Source organism: Aedes aegypti, chromosome 1 (genome assembly GCF_002204515.2).
Source record: "Aedes aegypti strain LVP_AGWG chromosome 1, AaegL5.0 Primary Assembly, whole genome shotgun sequence".
In the NCBI taxonomy this organism is placed as follows: Eukaryota; Metazoa; Arthropoda; class Insecta; order Diptera; family Culicidae; genus Aedes; species Aedes aegypti.
This window is the reverse complement of record NC_035107.1, coordinates 26,025,373-26,046,064: the sequence shown is the minus strand read 5'-3', so window position 1 is coordinate 26,046,064 and position 20,692 is coordinate 26,025,373. Positions and strand designations below refer to the sequence as shown.

Genomic DNA, 20,692 nt, shown 5'->3' with positions numbered 1-20,692 from the left:
GGCTCAAACCCTTTCAAAGATTTGGCTCAAATTCTTCCAAAGATTTGGCTCAAATCCTTCCCAGGATTTGGCTCAAATCCTTCCAAGGATTTGGTTCAAATCCTTTCAAGGATTTGGTTAAACTACTTCCAAAGATTTGGCTCAAATCCTTCCAATGATTTGGCTCAAATATTTTCAAGGATTTGGCTCAAATCTTTCAAATAATTTGACTCAAATCCATTCAAAGATTTTGCTCAAATCTTTCCAAGGATTTGGCTCAAATCCTTCCAAGGATTTGGTTCAAATCCTTTCAAGGATTTGGTTAAAATACTTTCAAAGATTTGGCTCAAATCCTTTTAATGATTTGGCTCAAATATTTTCAAGGATTTGGCTCAAATCTTTCAAATAATTTGACTCAAATCCATTCAAAGATTTTGCTCAAATCTTTCCAAGGATTTGGCTCAAATCCTTCCAAGGATTTAGCTTAAATCATCAGCAGGATTTGGCTCAAATCCTCCCCAGGATTTTGATCAAATTCTTCCAAGGATTTTGACTAAATTCTTCTAAGGATTTGGCTCAAATCTTTCCGAGGATTTTACTCAAATCCTTCCCCAGATTTGGCTCAAATTCTTCCCAGGATTTGGCTCAAATCTTTCCAAGGATTTGGCTCAAATCCTTCCAAGGTTTTGGCTCAAATCCTTCCAAGGATTTGGCTCAAATCCATCCCAGGATTTGGCTCAAATTCTTCCAAGGATTCGGCTCAAACCCTTCCAAGAATTTGGCTCAAATCCTTCCAATGATTTGGCTCAAATTCTTCTAAGGATTTGGCTCAAATATATCCAAGGATTTGGTCAAAATCCTTCCAAGGATTTGGCTCAAATCCTTCCAATAATTTGGCTCTAATCTTTATAAGGATTTGGCTCAATTTCTACCCAGGATTTGGCTCAAATCTTTTTAAAAATTTTGGTTCAAATCCTTCCAAGGATTTGGCTCAAATCCTATCATTGATATGGCTCAAATCCTTCCAAAGAATTGTGTCAAATGCTTCCAAGGATATGAGTCAAAACCTTCCAAGGATTAGGCTCAAATCCTTCCAAGGATTTGGCTCAAATCCCTCCCAGGATTTGGCTCAAATCCTCCTCAGGATTTGGCTCAAATCCTCCTCAGGATTTGGCCTAAATTCTTCCCAGGATTTGGCTCAAATTCATCCCAGGATTTGGCTCAAATCTTCCCAAGGATTTGGTCAAAATACTTCCAGTGATTTGGCTCAAATACTTCCAAAGATTTGGCTCAAATCCTTCCAGAGTTTGGATCAAATCCTTCCAAAAATTTGGATCAAATCCTTCCAAGGATTTGGCTCAAATCCTTCCAATGGCTTGGCTCAAACTCTTCCAAGGATTTGGCTCAAATATTTCCAAGGATTTGGTAAAAATCCTTCCAAGGATTTGGCTCAAATCCTTCCAAAAATTTGGCTCTAATCCTTACAAGGATTTGGCTCAATTTCTACCCAGGATTTGGCTCAAATCTTTCCAAAGATTTGGTTCAAATCCTTCCAAGGATTTGGCTCAAATCCTTCCCAGGATTTTGCTCAAATCTTTCCCAGGATTTGGTTCAAATCCTTCCAAGGTTTTGGTTCTAATCCTTCCAAGGTTTTGGCTCAAATCCTTCCAAGGATTTGGCTCAAATCCATTCCAGGATTTGGCTCAAATCCTTCCACGGATTCGGCTCAAACCCTTCCAAGAATTTGGCTCAAATCCTTCCAATGATTTGGCTCAAATTCTTCCAAGGATTTGGCTCAAATATATCCAAGGATTTGGTCAAAATCCTTCCAAGGATTTGGCTCAAATCCTTCCAAAAATTTGGCTCTATTCTTTATAAGGATTTGGCTCAATTTCTACCCAGGATTTGGCTCAAATCTTTTTAAAAATTTTGGTTCAAATCCTTCCAAGGATTTGGCTCAAATCCTTTCAATGATATGGCTCAAATCCTTCCAAAGAATTGTGTCAAATCCTTCCAAGGATATGAGTCATATCCTTCCAAGGATTAGGCTCAAATCCTTCCAAGGATTTGGCTCAAATCCCTCCCAGGATTTGGCTCAAATCCTTCCCAGGATATGGCTCAAATCCTTCCCAGGATTTGGCTCAAATCCTTCCCAAGATTTTGTTAAAATCCTTCCGAGGATATGGCTCAAATCCTTCCCAGGATTTTGCTCAAATCATTCTCAGGATTTGGCTCAAATCTTTCCCAGGATTTGGCTCAAATATTTCCTAGGATTTGGCTCAAATCCTTCCCAGGATTTGGCTCAAATCCTTCCCAGGGTTTTGCTTAAATTTTTTCCAGGATTTGGCTCAAATCCTTCGCAGGTTTTGGTTTAAATCCTTCCAAGGATTTTGCTCAAATCTTTTCCAGGATTTGGCTCAAATCCTTCTCAGGATTTGGCTAAAATCCCTCCCAGAATTTGGCTAAAATCCTTTCCAGGATTTGGCTCAAATTCTTCTAAGGATCTAGTTCCAATCCTTCACTTGATTTGGCTCAAAACCTTACTAGGATTTGGTTCCAAAGCTTCCCATGAATTGGCTCAAATCCTTCCCTGGATTTGCAATCGGGTTCTGCTCTTAGTTAGTTTTTTTCATACTGTGCACAGATGGTGACCTCTGCTTCTCGTTCATTGTCCGTCCTAACAGTGGACAGTGATCGGGGCGAGGGGTTTACCAAATTGGACTATTTAGCTCTCGGGCCCAAAATCACGACGACTGTTTTGATAATTCAATAACCGTGGTTGACCTGATCATGACAGACGCGAAACGAAAAAAAAAAAAACAAACCATTTACCATTGCAACAGTGTGGGAAAATATTTGTTGGACGAGTTTCGGTCGCAATTTGCGACGTATACCCCTGCACTGTTTGTCGTTTCTAATTTGCAATTAAAATCCCACGCCGCGGAGGTCTCGCGTTTCGGATCCCCAAATGGACCGCACTTACCCACAGCACACCAATTGAAGACATATCGCACAGATTGCCTGGACCAGACTGAACCTTCGAGACCAGTATTTACCTTTCCGTGAGCCATCTGCAAAGAGAGAATGATAAATGATCGTTTAGTTCAGTGTAGTTTAGTGGAAGACCACGTTTAGAGACCGTAAAACCATCATTCAAATCAAAACAAATTTAATTAACCCCGGGGTTCGATTTTGAACCTTTAGTGGTGCACGGCCTACTACTGCCGATGACCTCAAATCGAAGTTAGCCCGCGCCGCACACTGCGATCGATGGCGGCGGCGGGGCGAAGGAAAGATCGCGTGGGAATCGTTTGATTTATGTCCCCATACAAATCGAGTGTCGTACCCCTCGAAGTCCCACTGAGCTAGACCAAGATGCGTACAAGAAGGTGTATTGCAGTGTATTGTTGGTGTTGCGAATTCCATAAATGTAGTGGTTGGCAACATTGTTGGTACCGTTTTGTTGGTAGGAATGATTCCCACTGCAGTCGAAGATAACGAATTGACACAGAATGACATTCAGCGACAATTGAACAGCGCGTTGACTCCAAGTCACGATCAACAACCGAACACGGAAAAGCCATTCTCAGTTATTGTTATTGCTTATGAACGGATTATGCTGCATTGATAGTTTTCTGTTTAGGGCACTGTTTTGGAGAAGTAAAAGTTCGGATGAATTCGTGCATAATTTTTGCTAATTCATAAATTTTACTAATTTGAACCATGATGTTGATGCTGAAACTTATTTGAAACCTGGGTCCAAACTTATTTGTTTATCGTAATGATCGACTTGATGGAGAATGTGGTGGAGCTGCTATCATAATTCATAGGCGTATAAAACATCAACTTTTTCGTCATTTTAAACCAAAGTTTTTGAAACTGAGTGCTTCTGTTGAAACACAGCTTGGTATATATACTTTCATGTTTCCCTTTTTGCCTTTTCAATGCTCTGGGCAGCCAGTTAATTTGCTCCAAACTGACTTGCCAAAATTGACTCACAATAAGTCAAAATGTTTTGTTATTGGTGACTTTAATGCCAAACATCGGTCACGGAATAATCCGCAAAGTAATTCCAACGGCAGAATTTCTTTTGATAAGTGCTCTTAAGGAAATTTCTCAATTCAATACCCTGATGTTTGATATGATTGATGTTAAAATTTCTAAGCCTAAGCGACACGCATTATTGAGACGTAACCAAGGGGTGGATCACTTTTTCGGTGCACATCAAATGTACATCAATTTGCATCAGATGCATTTTTTGGACATCCATATCAACTTAGCCCTGACCTAAACCATCTATAGCAACGCTTTATTATTTGTTGTGGAAGTTTCAAAACTGTTTGCAGAAATAATTTTCATTTGATATTCTGCAAGTACCTAATCACAAAATTTATTTATTTCAGGTTATCAAGCTGTTATTAATTACTCGAAATATATTGCATTTGAATTAGAAACCTAACTGATGCCCACAATTTTAAGAGCATTTTTGATTTATTCATGGAAGGTCATATACGCAGTGGACATTACGGGAAGAGGAAATTTTCCAGAAAAAATCGTCCTACGTCCCCGTAGAAACAGTTTGATTTTGGATCAGGATTGACCAGAACCTTCTGCCCGAGAAACCCATGGTATATGCTCTACTGAAGAAGGATAAAAATCCGCATCGAAATTTCACATCCAAATGAAGGTGGAAATATTTGAACTTTAATTTCGGTTTAGAACAGAATCGATAAACATTTGAAGTATTTGTCCTGAGCTTTACACAACCTTTCTCTGAGAGAACGAAGCGCCGTATTTTTTCCACGCTCTATTCGATTCTTATGCGAGAAAAACATTACGGTATTTCCTCAAGTGCAACGCGTGGTTCCTTCAGAAGAAAAGCACGTGACATTTTGGAAAGCCCCGACCAACTGTTCTACCTCTTTCAATGAATAGTGATGATCTCAAGTATGGTTTAATAAAGTTCATCAGTAGAGTCTTCTACAATATTGAGTATAATTTATTTTATGTCATTACCATCTACCTTTTATGAACCACAAATCTGTTAAACCCCGTAATTCAGTTTTCCTATCGAATCTACTCCTATCTTAACAGACACAGGAGCACCACTTAAATATGCTGCCTAGGGATTAGCAATTTTGACAAACAACAAAACTTTTAAATATTGTGGACAGATTTACTTCTTCGTTGAGCTGTGTGACTGTTTTCAAGCTCCTCCGTTCATGTCGTTAGTCTTACTGTCCACGAAGAGATGAATTTGGAGATTTTTGAAATAGTGTCATTCCCTAATGCCGACATCCGAGACTTCGTACGTCCATGGTACCACACGTGCTGAAAGAAATGTTTTTAGTTCCTCTCAGAGCCATTTTTATGGGTAAGTGGAAAAAAGGCCGCTCTTCTTGAGTTAGTGGAATAACAAGTTTGACACTTCTAAAAGGACAACAATCGATCGTTGGAGCAAGCCATGGATTGAAAATTTTGCTGAGTATGCATTTAAATGCATTCGAATGCATAGAACTTCAACAGATGCATCAAGAGTGATCTACCCCTTGGACGTAACGGTTCCCATATGGGTGCATAAGACTTCTACACAGAACTTTTCGACCAGAATATTCGAACAAACCCAGCAATAATTAACATCAATTAGAATTCCTCAACAGATCAACCAGTTCGAAGAGTTCAACAAAAGAAACAAAGTTCAACGAACCGACCACTCATCGCCAGAACTTTTCCCAATCATTTCCGACCCGCTTTCCTAGCATACCGCAGCAGGCGGCGATTATCTGTCATAGTTTATGAAGTGTCTAAAGCAGATTAACTCTCCCGGAATGGTGATGCTTCCGTGAGGCGAGAAGAACGGCCAAAGTGAAAGCACCGCTTTAGCTGCTGTCGAAGTCACCGCCGCCTGTCAGGCAGCAAACGCCCTCCAATGGGAACCCGTCCTTCGAAAAGAACGGCCCATTATTGGTAGAGCAAGGTTGTCTAATCGAATCGCCGCCGCCGCCGCAAGCAGCGCAGGTGAAAATTCTCGTCCATCAATTTCGGCTTCTACTGCGCTCTGCTTGTTCGATCCTATTAATCTCCAAGGCATCTTTGACCGCGCCGCGCCGCTGCGCAGCCTTCCAACCGACGATTCATCTCGAAGGTCACTCGATTTTGTTTTGCTTTCCTCGTTCTCTGTTCTTCGTCATATCGCAGTGTGCCATGCCCAGACGATTCAAAGCCGAGGTCAACGTTCTTGGCGTCTTTCACTTTCGATGGCGATCGAATGGCATTATGGGAGCAAAGAGGAAAGTCACGCTTTCTGGCGATCGGACGACTATAGAGTCGTGTTTGTGTGATTTGACTAAAAGTGTATAATCTAGGTAAAAGCAAAATTGTTGATGAATAGCTAGCAATTATAAAGTTAGAATTTGATTGAAGTGTTTATTTTAGATCATGACTTGGGCATAATGAAAGAAAAGGTTCAGTGAACGAGTAAATTATGAAGGTTTCAGTGACATTTTGATGTTAGACGAAAAAGAAGTGATCGTTTTTAATTTTTAATCTGCGTGTTACAATTTACTTGTTTTGCTGTTGACTCTACGATGCTTGGAAACTTGACCAACGTTTTTCCAAGTTTCATTGAAGAGTGTGAAACGAAGAATATTTATAACTTTATTCAACAAGTGCCCGTCGGATAAAACATTTCAAGACGTTTCAATTCGGAACCTTGTCATGGTGGAAAGTATTCGAAGCAAAGACTTTGGGCTGCTAACATGGACGGAAGTGACAAGCTTCTTCTACTAGTCATTGCAAAAAGAAGGAAACCTCGATGCTTCAAGAATATTAAGTCTCTGCCTGTTCAATATAAAGCAATGGATGTTGAAGTTGGATCAGCGAATTAGCGTTGAGAATCGATAAATCCCTTGATAAAACCTGATATTTGTGGACAACAGTACGAAAATCCTCCAGGAAAAACTTAATTCAATCAAACTTGTATCAAACCTTTAAACGTAACTTCTGTTTTACAATCTCTGGATTTGAAAATCATCAAATCTTTAAAATTTTTTTACAGATATGACTTAGTTTTTCATAATGGATGATTGGCCTAGAAGGCGATAATGACATTCCATTAGCAGGACTTGTTTTCTGTTGATCCTGTGGTATCGTTTTCTGACTAAGGCCCGTTTTTATCCGTGTGTAACTTTTTTGTCCGTGAGTGAAAAATGATGAAAATCTGGGTATAGGGTAAATGTTCCAATAGTGGAGATACTACCCAAGTAACCAGTAAGCACGACAATGCGGCACGGTAACAGCATTATATGCGCATATAGGGTAATCATTTGATGCATGTCAGTTTTATATACGCATATAATGCTGTTATAATGCCAGAAAAGGCGAAATAGCGTGCCACTATAATTCCAAGATATAATCGTGCTTCTCTCCACCACTAATGCTGATATAAGACCACGTGAGAAACGTCAGTTGTTTTCGCCAGGTTTTTAGGGCGAATATTTTGTGCTTTCGCGTACGCAGCCAGAGAGCTTTCGCGTATGCGGTCAAGCAACTGGTACACGAGGTAAATAAATGAATGAATGAAAACGGAAACCTCTAATATTATGCAAAAAATGTAATAAAATGATACAAGATAGTACTTAGAAACTCTCCGGATCCGAGGAAAACAGCAGAAACCTGTCAGGGAGGTGTTGGCGGGCCTTGATTTAGAATATATGAATTTGATCTATCTGTTTTTGAAGCGTATCAATGTCCGAGTTTGATTGTCGTTCGTTCCCTGACTTCCTTTTTCCCCTTCAAATTGTCCTCTTCTCGTCGTGTCACCCATAAATCGTTTTTGTTTAGATTCGTTACAGATCTGGACATCCTGTCCTTCATGCTTCATCAGCAAAGTAGTCTAAGTAGCTGAAGATATCCCGAAAAATCCTTTCCTTTCCTGATGTACAAATGTATCCCCTAACCTTAAAACTTCCTCAAACTAACATAGTTTTTAAAATAAATACAAATTTCAAAATGTATATAATGTAAACAAAAAGAAAAGATTTCGGCTCTGTTCTGCCATACGGCGCCCGAGCCTACCAAATAAACGAGATAAAAAAAAGATAGTACTTCTCCGTATCAGACATATTGGTTTTGGTAGTTTTCATCCTTTTGAGGACTTGCAATTGCCACTTTTTGATCCTCGTTTTATGATGAAATTCCTCATTTTGCGTCTCAAACCTGCGACACCCGTATTGTTGTGTTGTTGTCCTGCTCCTTTGCTCCTACGGCCACATAAGATGAATAGTGTTGGAAAGAAAAGTGACCAATTTAAACCATCACTTTTCCCCGTCATAAAACCTGCAATTGTAGTAGTGAGAAGATTTATGTTCCTCTTTCCACTATATGCAAACGTAAAGCACGTGGTATATCTGTCAAAACACTGGATGGCATTTAAAGCTGCCCTGTATTCGAATATAAAGCCAATAAATCGCTTATTTAATGCCTGTATGCATCAGGCTTAGAAGCATTAATGATGCTGTAATAGGGTTTCTATGCAGCGGAAGTGCTGTTATAAGGTTTGTAAGCATTTGTGGTGCTATTATAATGCATGTACGCATCTGTGATGCTGATAAAGGGCTTATTATTATTGCTTATGGTTACTTGGGTAAGCCCGGTTCAACTTCATATAGCCCCTCAAAATTCAAGTAGAGCAATAAATGTACATATTATTGTTGTAATGGGAAGTAACGACCATTTACTTAATGAGAAAATTGATTTCATCGCAGTAACCATCGGCATGTCAGTGAAAAATAATACCTCCACTGAAAATTAATGTACCGATACATTGTTCCTTTAGTTGAGGTAAATTTTTAATTTGGACTAATGGACCACTTACCCTAACCAGATTGAAGTGTATTGTTTACATGTGCAAAATTTCATAACAATCGGTTCAGTGATTATTGAGATGGCATCGAAACAAGTCGGAGAAAGAAAATCGTTGGAGAATTTTGCGCGCCGTTATGGAAAATACGACTGCGAGCATGAGATGGATCGGAAGACAACTGGGAATCTCTACAACTGTCTCTCGGGTGATAAAATCTTTTAAGGAGTCCCAAACGACCGAGCGGCGGGCTGAAAGTGAAAGAAAATCGAAGACAACTGACCCTGTGAATGCCCGGAAGGTGTTGGATTATTTCAAGCGTAATCCGAGCCTTTCGATAGGCGACGCGGCTCTAAAGGCCAAGTGTTCCGCATGGTTCGTTTAGCAAACCATGAAACGAGTTGGGCTTCGTGTTTTCGAGGTCCGGAAGGCACCGAACCGGCGTGATCAACAAAACACGGCGGCCAAATCCCGCGCAAGGAAGCTATATCGAGAGTGATTAACGAAACCGGAATGTGTGGTTATGGATGACGAAACCTACATCAAGGCAGACGCAAGGCAGATACGGGGACTGGAGTTCTACGTTGCCAATTCACGGTTTGATGTACCGGAAGACATAAGGAAGAAAACATGAACAAACTCGCCAAAAAATACTTGCTCTGGCAGGCCATATGCCAATGTGGTAAACTGAGTAAACCGCGCATTACAACCTAGGACAGGACGTGACAGCTCAACAAGGACTGCCCCGTTGTTTTTCAATCGATAACCTTGACGATACAAAAGCCAGTGCTACCAGTATCCTTTTTAAGCAAATCAGTTGAACAAATTCAAGTATCAAGGCTCACAATTTGGTTGTTTCTTGCATGCTTCATTCATTTAGCTCAATAGTGAATGCTAGCTTCTTTTTTAAAGTAGGTTAGATTTAAAACCGGCGTTATTTTTAGAGAAAATTGATACAATTTCTATAATACTGCACTCAATTAAGTATTTTTGATTTATTTTAGTATTGTAGGAGCACATGCGGTAAACCAAACATCGTATATAGATTGATTTGTAGCAAAAAGATTTCATGGAACATTTTCAAACTTTCAATAAAAACTCTAACTAATGAACTAGCAACACGGCCGGGCTAGCAACAAAGTGCCCTGTTGCAATCCAACTCAACGATGTGAAAGTAGGCCTTTGCTAAAACGACCAATCAGAAGTGGTCTTTTTTGACAGGCAAATGGTTTCAAATTTGCACTAGTGCCTGACAAGTCCTGTCCTAGGTCTGTTGCCCTTCCTGCGGTCTCATGGAGGCGAGACATTATTTTGGCGCGATCGACGTTGGATTGGTAGAGACAATAACGTTGTTTTTGTACCAAAATCCGCCAACCCCCCAAACTCATCAGAAATTCGTCCGGAGGAAAGGTTTTTTGGCTATAATGAAGGCCAAAGTTCGACAATCGTCCAAGGTGTTTGAAAACGAGTTGGTATTGAAGAAAGCATGGATAAAAGTGACCAAAAAGGTTGCACAAAATGTTATGGGGGGTCTTAAGGGAAAGGTGCGGGCTTTCAGCGAAGGACATGACATTGAATAAAGTAATGGATCATTGAAGGTAGTTTTTGCCAGTGCTCACCGCATCAAAACAAAGGCGCCACTGTATATGGGATTTAACATTGTGACAGCATTGCTGTTCTGTCAAACACACAAGGCTACGGTGGCGCTATCTATGCTTTCCATAGCGGCCGTTTTGGTTATTTTTAATGATCCATTATGCTGAAACATAATCCATATGCATTAGTTCATTCCCTGAAAGTTTCAAGAAAATGGCAAACACTAATAAACTTTATGGTTTCGCGTTTTACACAGTGTACTCTGTGCTTTTCGCCTTTAGTGACTTGCAAGAGATACCGATCTGATTTTTGCGCTCCTGGTCTGTTTCTTGCTGGAATTGTGAAAAGCTTAATCCTGCCTAGTTTGGGTAGTGGCTACGGTTGGGATAGCTCAGATCCATCTCCAGCATAAAATAACAACAACGATCCATCTTTGCAGACTCATGGAAAATGGTACAGCCCAAGTGACGCTAGTTCAAGAATCTTACTTTCGTAAGGGAATTTTGTATCTAGGAAACCTTGTGGGCCCAGTTTTTGCTGCTTTCAGTAAAAATGAAATAGCGAACTTGCGTGCAATGCCTCGTGCATGCGTGCTGGTTAAAGCCTGATTCGCTGCTGACAAGTAATTTCTTAGCCTGTCTTGATGCATAGGAAATTCCTGCAAGGAAACGATCATGGAAGTGCTTTTTTCCGATCGCAGTACGCAGTTGAAAAGAAATGTCAGTTCAAACGGGAGCCGCTGTTGAAAATATCTGCAAGGAATCGGCGAGAAATTTCTCTAACGATTCCTCTTTAGCAGCAAATCAGGCTTAACAAAGCAATCGTTGCTACACGCATTTCTGAGCTAACACCCAGAGATGCATGTGCTGTCTCAATTGATGTTTCTGTTGATGACCTCAACAGAAAACAAGTCTATTGTTCGATGTATTTACTTGAGGGGTGCTGTCTCCAACATTTTGATCATTCAATTTGAACACAAATTTTTCTTCCAGCGCTAACTGTTGTTTGTCTGCTTATCTCACAGGAAACCATTCTCAAGCACACTTAAAATACATCACCCAAAGCTTCTACAGTTTGATGCAGGCAATAAGTTCAAAAATCAGCTAAATTAGATAGTTTCTGATCGTATGTTAGTTAAATATATATTTCACAAAAGTTCTGAAAAACGTATGCATCAATAAAACCAAGCAAACGTGTTTCAAAAGTTGATAGTATTTGTGTCACCTAAAATGTATAGCAGTATTTAGCGTGACGAACTTATGACCGCCCACTCTTAGGCATACTCGGATCATTTTGATTAAATTTTTTGCTGCTTGTTGATATCCAGTTCGCACCCCCCAGGTATTTACCACATGATGAACCATCCCAACGGCAGAGGTGCCAAGTCAATTTTCATAAATCTGGAAGATTTTGAAAATTGGTCTGGAACAGTCTTGATCTTTTATGTCTCATATGGAGAACCTTACAAATTGATTACAAACCCTTACAAATTCATTACTTATTTTATCTGGATCTTCCAGATTTTTGTAAAATGGGGCCTCAACAATCTGGAATATTCCAGGCAAATGTGGAAGATCGGCAACGCTGCCCAACGGATGATTTCAAACGAGTTGTCGTACACTGCCTAACGAAAGGCCTTCTGCTGTAATGGTATCGAGTAGTACATTTTTTGGATTACGTATTATAAGCAATCACCCAACCTTCATGGTACACGGAAAAAATCCGTAGCCGGATCCATGAACAAAAAGTCATGAAATCATAAATTTTTATGTTTCATGACCACAAGTCATGAAAGCATGAGTATTTTTCAAGAATTAGTGTTCTCTGGGCGTTACACAAATCTAACTGTCACATTTTTGCATCTTAGTCAAAACGTCTTTCGCGTTCGGTAGTGTTTTAAGTGAAATTGTCGGTTGTGTGTGAAAAAGGATTAACAGCTGACCCTTCTCTTCGAAACTTTGTCAATATTTCGATGGAATTCTTGACGGCATTAACAAGCGTTTTCAAATTGTTACACGAATCATTTAATCTACCGATACTGTTGGATGTTCCAAAATGTACATACAAGCTTTCATCGTTAAGCAAAAATTTAGCGAGCTCGTCGGCGATTTTAAATGTTCTTATGTGATATGTTCCCCCACATTTTACTATATTGGATCACATAAGCAGGATGTTCCACTTCCATTTTCTTCGTCCGCAGAGTGAAAAACTGTCTCATCACCGCCAAACAATCGATTAGCATATTGTGAGCCCAGGAACGATTTTCCATTTCAATGGATCATTAAAATAACCACAACGGCCGCTATGGAAAGCATAGATAGCGCCACCGTAGCCTTGTGTGTTTGACAGAACAGCAATGCTGTCACAATGTTAAATCCCATATACAGTGGCGCCTTTGTTTTGATGCGGTGAGCACTTGCAAAAACTACATTTAATGATCCATTGATGTTTAAAATACCATTTTGCGTACAAACCTTAGCACTGGATGTTCGTGCTCCTGCCAGAGATGTGGCATTTTTGGTGGCACTCGTTACGGTTGACATTTTTGGAATGGTTTTCACGTTTTATTCTTCTTCTTGTTTCTGTCGCGGTTGACAATCTGTCTGCCCTGGGGAAAGGGCTAATGACCCAAAGAATAATCCGACACGGTATATCCCGAACCTTCCGACACAAAATCCGGAATGATTACTATCTTCATGTTATCTTTTTACTTATTATAAAACTGGAATCTTCATTGACGTATAATGTTTGTTTTTGTGAAATGAGTTCATGATTTCATGATCCTGTTTCATGATTTCATGACTCAACTTGCCACTTTTCAGCAACAAAATCGGAATCATAATTGACAGGTATCTAAAATCATAAATAGTGCTTATGTTTTCATGAACTGTATTCATGATGCTAGATTCTGCTTCATGATTTCATAACCGAAATTGCCTGGTTTCATATCATAAATAAGAATTAGGTAACTTAATCCATGAATTGTGCTTATGTTTTCATGCATTTTATTCATGGTTCCAGCATACATACAGTTTTGGACAAAACATTTGCAACTTTTTCGATTTTCCATACAAAATGAACAACTTTGGTAAGCAAGATCTCAGTTATTTATGGACCGATTCGAATGAAACTTTCACAGATTATCAGATATTACTTGAATTTTCACATATATTTTTGAATATTTTTTCCAATCACGAGTTTATAAGCAAAAACGGTTTGACTAAAGAGTAATTTTCTACGAAAAATTCAAAACTTTTTATCTCAAAATCTGATAGCCCTACACAAAAACTGTTTTCAGCAAACTTATTCATCTCGTCAAAATCTACAACTTATTTCTCCAATATGTTTAGTTATGTAAATTATAAAAAATCGTCAAAAAAATCACTTTAGTCAAACCGTTACTGCTTTTCAACTTGTGATTGGAAAAATCAATCAAAAATATATGTTAAAATTCAAGTTATGTCTGATATTGTGTGAAAATTTCATTCAAATCGGTCCATAAATAACTGAGATATAGTTTATCAAAGTTGGTCATTTTGTATGGAAAATCGAAAAAGTTGCACATGTTTTGTCCAATAGTGTACTTCAAATTGATTTTTTTCGTGAAAAAAATTAAAACGTTACGTACAGCTGGCGTTACGGTGCAATGAGTCATGATATCATGACTTTAAGTCATGGTGTATTTTCATAACATAAAAATTCACGATCCTCCCGAAACCATTACTCTTTTTCCTTGTTTGAAGTGCCGCATTTTTACCCGTGTACCGTAATCAGGGGTAACATTGATCAGTTTTTTCAGATATTTGCTAAATATTTCGTTTGAAAACACAAATGTTGCAAATTTTGCATTTTCAAAACAGGTACTGCCACCAATAGCTCGTGACTATATACTGTATTTTGTTTATTGAAAGATTTGAGCATGTTTAAAAAAATGTTTTAGGTGATTTTTCTATTTAGCTGATATGGAGTAACATTGACCACCTATGTAAACAACGTTCGGTAAGATTGAAAATGTCGTTACTTACTTAAATGATGGCTACTGAAGCCAAATATGAAAGCAAAACGCTTACATGTCATTTACTGTTTCAATTATTTTAAAATTAGAACATCTCGAATCCGCCTAAATGTAGGCAATTTCAAATCAGCTGATCGGGATGCTCTTTGACAGTTCTTCTATGGAAATGACAGCCTCGTGTTAGCACCGGTCCTCCACCGATATAAACAGATGCATAGACGGACATGTCATATGAAAAGGCCTATATCGCGTGTAGAATTTGTGAGAGACATGAATCTTCGGTAGTGTCATCCTTAATAATTTAAATCGTTATTTCGAATATTTGACAAATTTACGCACGAAGTAAACGCAATTTCCGCAAAAATCCTTATTTTCATTAGCTCTTGAATATAATAAGGAGAAACGCAATTCATGCTTCGCAAATGTATCATCAATATATGATGATACGAACATCTTACGAGATGAGTGATTACGATCAATGTTACCCCGTTGATCAATGATACCCCGGATTACGGTATCTGCTATTTAGACATAACGTTCTGCTGGAACAGAATCAATCACTAGTTGACAAAATGGCATGTATCAGATTATGAATCATTATCTGACCATCGCTACATCTTTCTTGAACATTTAAAAGTAAATTCGCAAACTTTAAATTGTTTAAGCTCCGCAAACTGAGAATTAGTTGTGACCAAATATCATGGACCTCTCCGTCCATTGGAAATCCTAGTGATTTGAATGTTTCCACTTTTGGTGAATTGGGATATGTTATAAAACAATCTAGAATCTAGGGTGATTCGGCCAGATGGGCCTTGTCACCGGAGTACCCCTGACTTCTGGTCACGGCCACGGAAGTCGTCTGGGGCGGGTAACAACCACCTCTTTTCCCAGGGCCGGCTCTTCACTTTTTCACTGATCCGGGAACAAAGTAACACAATGACACCAAAGACAAATTAAAGACCTCCATGTCCCTTGCAGTTGCCCAAAATTTTATGGCTCATAAGGTAATCTAGAATGCCGTGAAAAGTGTACTGCGATCTGTCAAACTTGGGTACCTTTTGTACTACCGAGGGACGAAATGCAGTACTAGAAGTGGTACCCAATAGAGATGGTCGGGTTTCACATTTTTCAAACCCGAACCCGACCCGTACCCGACTTATTTTATTTCTTCAAACCCGGACCCGACCCGAACCCGAGACAATAATTGAAAAGCAAACCCGGACCCGACCCGAACCCGAAAAATTTTCGCTGTGTAAACCCGAACCCGACCCGAAACCCGAAAAAGAATTGTAAGAAAAGCCCGAATAAAACCCGAGTTTTAAAAGATGATAAATTTATCGTTTCTGATGCATAGGGAAGCTTTTAGGTTGTTATTCTGTTTACCATTCTCACCAAACCCGACCTAAACCCGAATCAAACCCGACTTTTAGTAAGCCCGAACCCGACCCGTACCCGATAATTTTGTAGCCTTCAAACCCGACCCGAACCCGAACCCGAAAAATTTCAAATTTTCAAACCCGAACCCGACCCGAACCCGTCGGGTTCGGGTTCGGGTCGGGTTTCGGGTTTGAAAACCCGAGACCCGACCATCTCTAGTACCCAATCTGAGCCCGAGTGTGACGGACCTGATGACACTGTTAACTTGTATACAGATTTATTACCTTCTTTTCGTGTGTCGTGTGAGAGGTGTAGTGTATGCTGGTCAGCTATGACAGGATCTTCGGGGCGATACGGATTGGCGGGCGGTTCAGCGTGGGATGATGCTGTCGCGTGGTCTCCAGACCAAGATGGCGTGTTGGGCGGCTATGCCTATTGTCTAACCGGCGGCTGTGCCGATCTACTTTGTGGCTTTGGGTTGTAGAACTTTAAGCCGGGAATTAATGGGTCCTAATGGGGCATGGAGGAGGAATATCTGAGGATTAGGTCTTTCTACTAAAGGTAGTTCGGAGGTCATACCTGACTCAACTTTTCTTAATGCACAAGATTCACTACTTCTCACTTGGCTTAGTGGCAGTTGACTTAAGGCTAAGTAGCCCGTCATTCGTTTTAGCAGCCATAATGACTTTGCTGCTTGCAACTTCAAAGTGATAAAGCTCAGTCTTGATAGTTTATATTGGCTTGAAAAAGAATCCCTGTACGCGCTAACATGCATTAAGTATGCTGATACTTATTCAGCTGTGTCAGTGCAAAACCAACTGATTTTCTTTGATTCGAAATCATGAGATGCATTAGCTACTATCATCAACGATGCATACAAATTTCAATGACGGCCTACTTCGCCTTAACTTGTTTCTTTACGATGTGATCACTTTGGAAGTTCAAGATGAAAAGACCGATCTTGTGCTCTGAACATATTAGCTGACCTCCACAGATCTTCATCCTCTTCTCCGAGCCCCCACTGTTCCACAAACCCTTTTCCCATATCCTTTTCTCAATTCCAACGCCCACCTAATCCTTATGTCATCCCGCTGTTAGTGTTGTCATGTAAAGTGTTGAATATATGGGGTGTACTAATAATAATTACCTAGTGTCTGATTTGGCGGTTGACTTACTGGGATATATTTCGATTTTATAACTGTTATACATATGTATCCTATATCTGATTCATTGCGAATTATAGTAAAGCAACACAAATATTTTCTCTCCTACTGTTTCTCTAGCTCAGGATTGATGTTATAGGGTAAACGTACCAGAATGGTAACAGATACAATTGTCCTTGCTGCCCCTGAGAGTACAAAAGCTCAATATTTATTTTCGAACCGACACCTTTTTGCATCGTAAAACTTTTATTTTAATCTACACATAACTCAGCAAACACGTTTTTAACGAAGTTATACAAAATTGAGTACCGTAATCCGGGGTATCATTTATCAGCGGGGTAACATTGATCGGAATGACTCTTGTAAAAAGTTCGTATCATCATTGGTGGAACATTTCCAAATCATGAATGGTGCCTCGCTTCCTCATATTGATAAGCTAATAAAAGTTAAGATTTTTACAAAAAATTGCGTTTACCAATTTGTCAACTTTTTGAAACAATGATTTTAACACTACTGATCCATGTCTCACGGCGCGGTAAATGGCTGGGCATGGCGTACCATTGGTACCTCGCGTACCTGCAGGAATAAAATAGACCCCTTTGTGCGGTCCTTAGCCTCTTGCCCAGCAACTCCTATCCCTACCTCCTCGTGGTACTGGCCGGGGTACGAGTAACCTTGGGGAAGATCGGGTAACCAACCCCCGGTGGGAACTTTGGTCGTATGCTGACAGGGAAGGGGGGGTTTGCTTTTGCAAACCTGGAGCGTCTGTACTCCACGTTAGGAGCGGCTCACAACAGCGTCTGTTCCCCATGTCAGGGGCGGCTGATCATCGTCCGAGTGCCAGAGAAGGACTCTAAGCTAAACTGCGCACTATGGCCCTCCGAACATTTATGGGGAATGGTCCTCCGGAAATCTAGGGGGTTGGTGTCAGGCCCTGCAAGCCAGCCGTAAAAACACATCAGCACAGGAACGTCAACGAGAGAATACGGACCGGAACAATCGGCAAAGACCACAGCGACGAAAATGGACTAGCGATTGGAAACTCGGTACGTGGAACTGCAAATCTCTCAACTTCATTGGAAGTACTCGCATACTCTCCGATGTACTGAAGACCCGCGGTTTCGACATCGTAGCGCTGCAGGAGGTGTGCTGGACAGGAGCATTGGTGCGAACGTTTAGAGGTAATCATACCATCTACCAGAGCTGCGGCAACACACGCGAGCTGGGAACAGCTTTTATAGTGATGGGTGATATGCAAAGGCGCGTGATCGGGTGGTGGCCGATCAATGAACGAATGTGCAAGTTAAGAATCAAAGGCCGATTCTTTAACTTCAGCATAATCAACGTGCATAGCCCACACTCCGGAAGCACTGATGATGACAAGGACGCATTTTACGCGCAGCTCGAACGCGAGTACGACCGCTGCCCAAGCCACGACGTCAAGATCATCATAGAAGATTTGAACGCTCAGGTTGGCCAGGAGGAGGAGTTCAGACCGACGATTGGAAAGTTCAGCGCCCACCGGCTGACGAACGAGAACGGCCTACGACTGATAGATTTTGCCGCCTCCAAGAACATGGCCATTCGTAGCACCTATTTCCAGCACAGCCTCCCGTATCGGTACACCTGGAGATCACCCCAGCAGACAGAATCGCAAATCGACCACGTTTTGATCGATGGACGGCACTTCTCCGACATAACCGACGTCAGAACCTATCGTGGCGCCAACATTGACTCCGACCACTACCTGGTGATGGTGAAACTGCGCCTAAAACTATCCGTCATCAACAATGTACGGAGCATCTTGACGGACGGACGCGAGGTGATCGAAAGGTGGAAGCAGCACTACGATGAACACCTGAATGGCGCAGAGAACACAGGCACAGAAGGTCAGGACAGCGAAGGCGATGGCTACGTCAGCACAGCGGACAGCGGAAATCAACCAGCTCCCACGATGGGGGAAGTTAAGGATGCCATTCAGCAGCTCAAGAACAACAAAGCCGCTGGCAAGGATGGTATCGGAGCCGAACTCATCAAGATGGGCCCGGACAGGTTGGCCGCTTGTCTGCATCGGCTGATAGTCAGAATCTGGGAAACGGAACAGCTACCGGAGGAGTGGAAGCAAGGCGTTATATGCCCTATCTACAAAAAGGGCGACCAACTGGAGTGTGAAAATTATCGTGCAATCACCATCCTAAACGCCGTCTATAAAGTGCTATCCCAGATTCTCTTCCGTCGTCTATCACCTATAGCAAACGAGTTCGTGGGAAGTTATCAAGCAGGTTTCATCAACGGCCGCTCGACAACGGACCAGATCTTTTCCGTGCGGCAAATCCTCCAGAAATGCCGTGAGTACTAGGTCCCTACGCACCATTTGTTCATCGATTTCAAGGCGGCATACGATAGTATCGACCGCGTAGAGCTATGGAAAATCATGGACGAGAACAGCTTTCCCGGGAAGCTCACAAGATTGATCAGAGCAACGATGGACGGTGTGCAAAACTGCGTGAAGATCTCGGGCGAACACTCCAGTTCGTTCGAGTCTCGGCGGGGACTACGACAGGGCGACGGACTTTCGTGCCTGTTATTCAATATTGCGCTTGAAGGTGTCATGCGGAGAGCCGGACTTAACAGTCGAGGCACGATTTTCACGAGATCCGGACAATTTGTTTGCTTCGCGGACGACATGGATATTATTGGGAGAAAATTTGAAACGGTGGCAGATTTGTTCACCCGCCTGAAACGCGAAGCAACAAGAGTCGGGCTAATGGTGAATGCGTCGAAAACAAAGTACATGCTGGTTGGCGGAACTGAGCGCGACAGGACCCGCCTAGGAAGCAGTGTTACGATAGACGGAGATACCTTCGAGGTGGTGGACGAGTTCGTCTACCTCGGATCCTTGTTGACGGCTGACAACAATGTTAGTCGGGAAATACGAAGGCGCATCATCAGCGGAAGTCGTGCCTACTATGGGCTCCAGAAGAAACTGCGGTCAAGAAAGATTCACCCCCGCACCAAATGCACGATGTACAAAACGCTCATGAGACCGGTAGTCCTCTATGAGCATGAGGCGTGGACTATGCTCGAGGAGGACTTGCAAGCTCTTGGGGTTTTCGAACGCCGAGTGCTAAGGACGATCTTCGGCGGCGTGCAGGAGAACGGCGTGTGGCGGCGAAGGATGAACCACGAGCTCGCTCAACTCTACGGCGAACCCAGTATCGTGAAGATTGCACATTTTTGGCAACACTGTTGTTGTTATTTAGCTGTAATTTTTGTCACTCCTAAATTACTGTTTTTATCCGTGTATCCGTGACAATTATTCGTTGTATTAATTGTTATCTGTGTATTGACACTCGTATTGCTCAGTGCAACTGAAATTCAATAACATTAGACTCTACAACTTGTTCAATTCGTGCATTTATTTCTTGTTGAGTTGTGATAAAATTTGTTTCGTCGCATCATCAACCGCATTTGCGTACAAGAACCAGTCCAGCACAACAATATCTTCCCTGCAAGTTTTGGACCTCGACGCTGCATACCTGCAGGCGCTTCATCTTTCCTGGATCACATCGTGTTGATACTTCGTCACAAGCAAAATGCCTATGGTCTGCACTAGTTGCTCCGATGAAATCAAAGCTGATCATATTAAGATCACTTGCCAAGGATTTTGTAAGGCAGCGTTCCATGGAAACTGTAGTGGTC

At 41.3% G+C, this 20,692-nt stretch overlaps 1 protein-coding gene across 1 annotated transcript in view; it reads right to left on the bottom strand.

Moving 5' to 3' along the window:
* The window catches only part of LOC5564914 (transcription factor SPT20 homolog), a 167,288-nt gene that overhangs the window by 75,425 nt on the left and 71,171 nt on the right, over positions 1–20,692 (bottom strand). Inside the window, exon 2 of the mRNA XM_021839202.1 lies at positions 3,036–3,050. Within this exon, the coding sequence (XP_021694894.1) occupies positions 3,036–3,050 (15 nt within the window). The remainder of the gene's footprint in view (positions 1–3,035; positions 3,051–20,692) is intronic.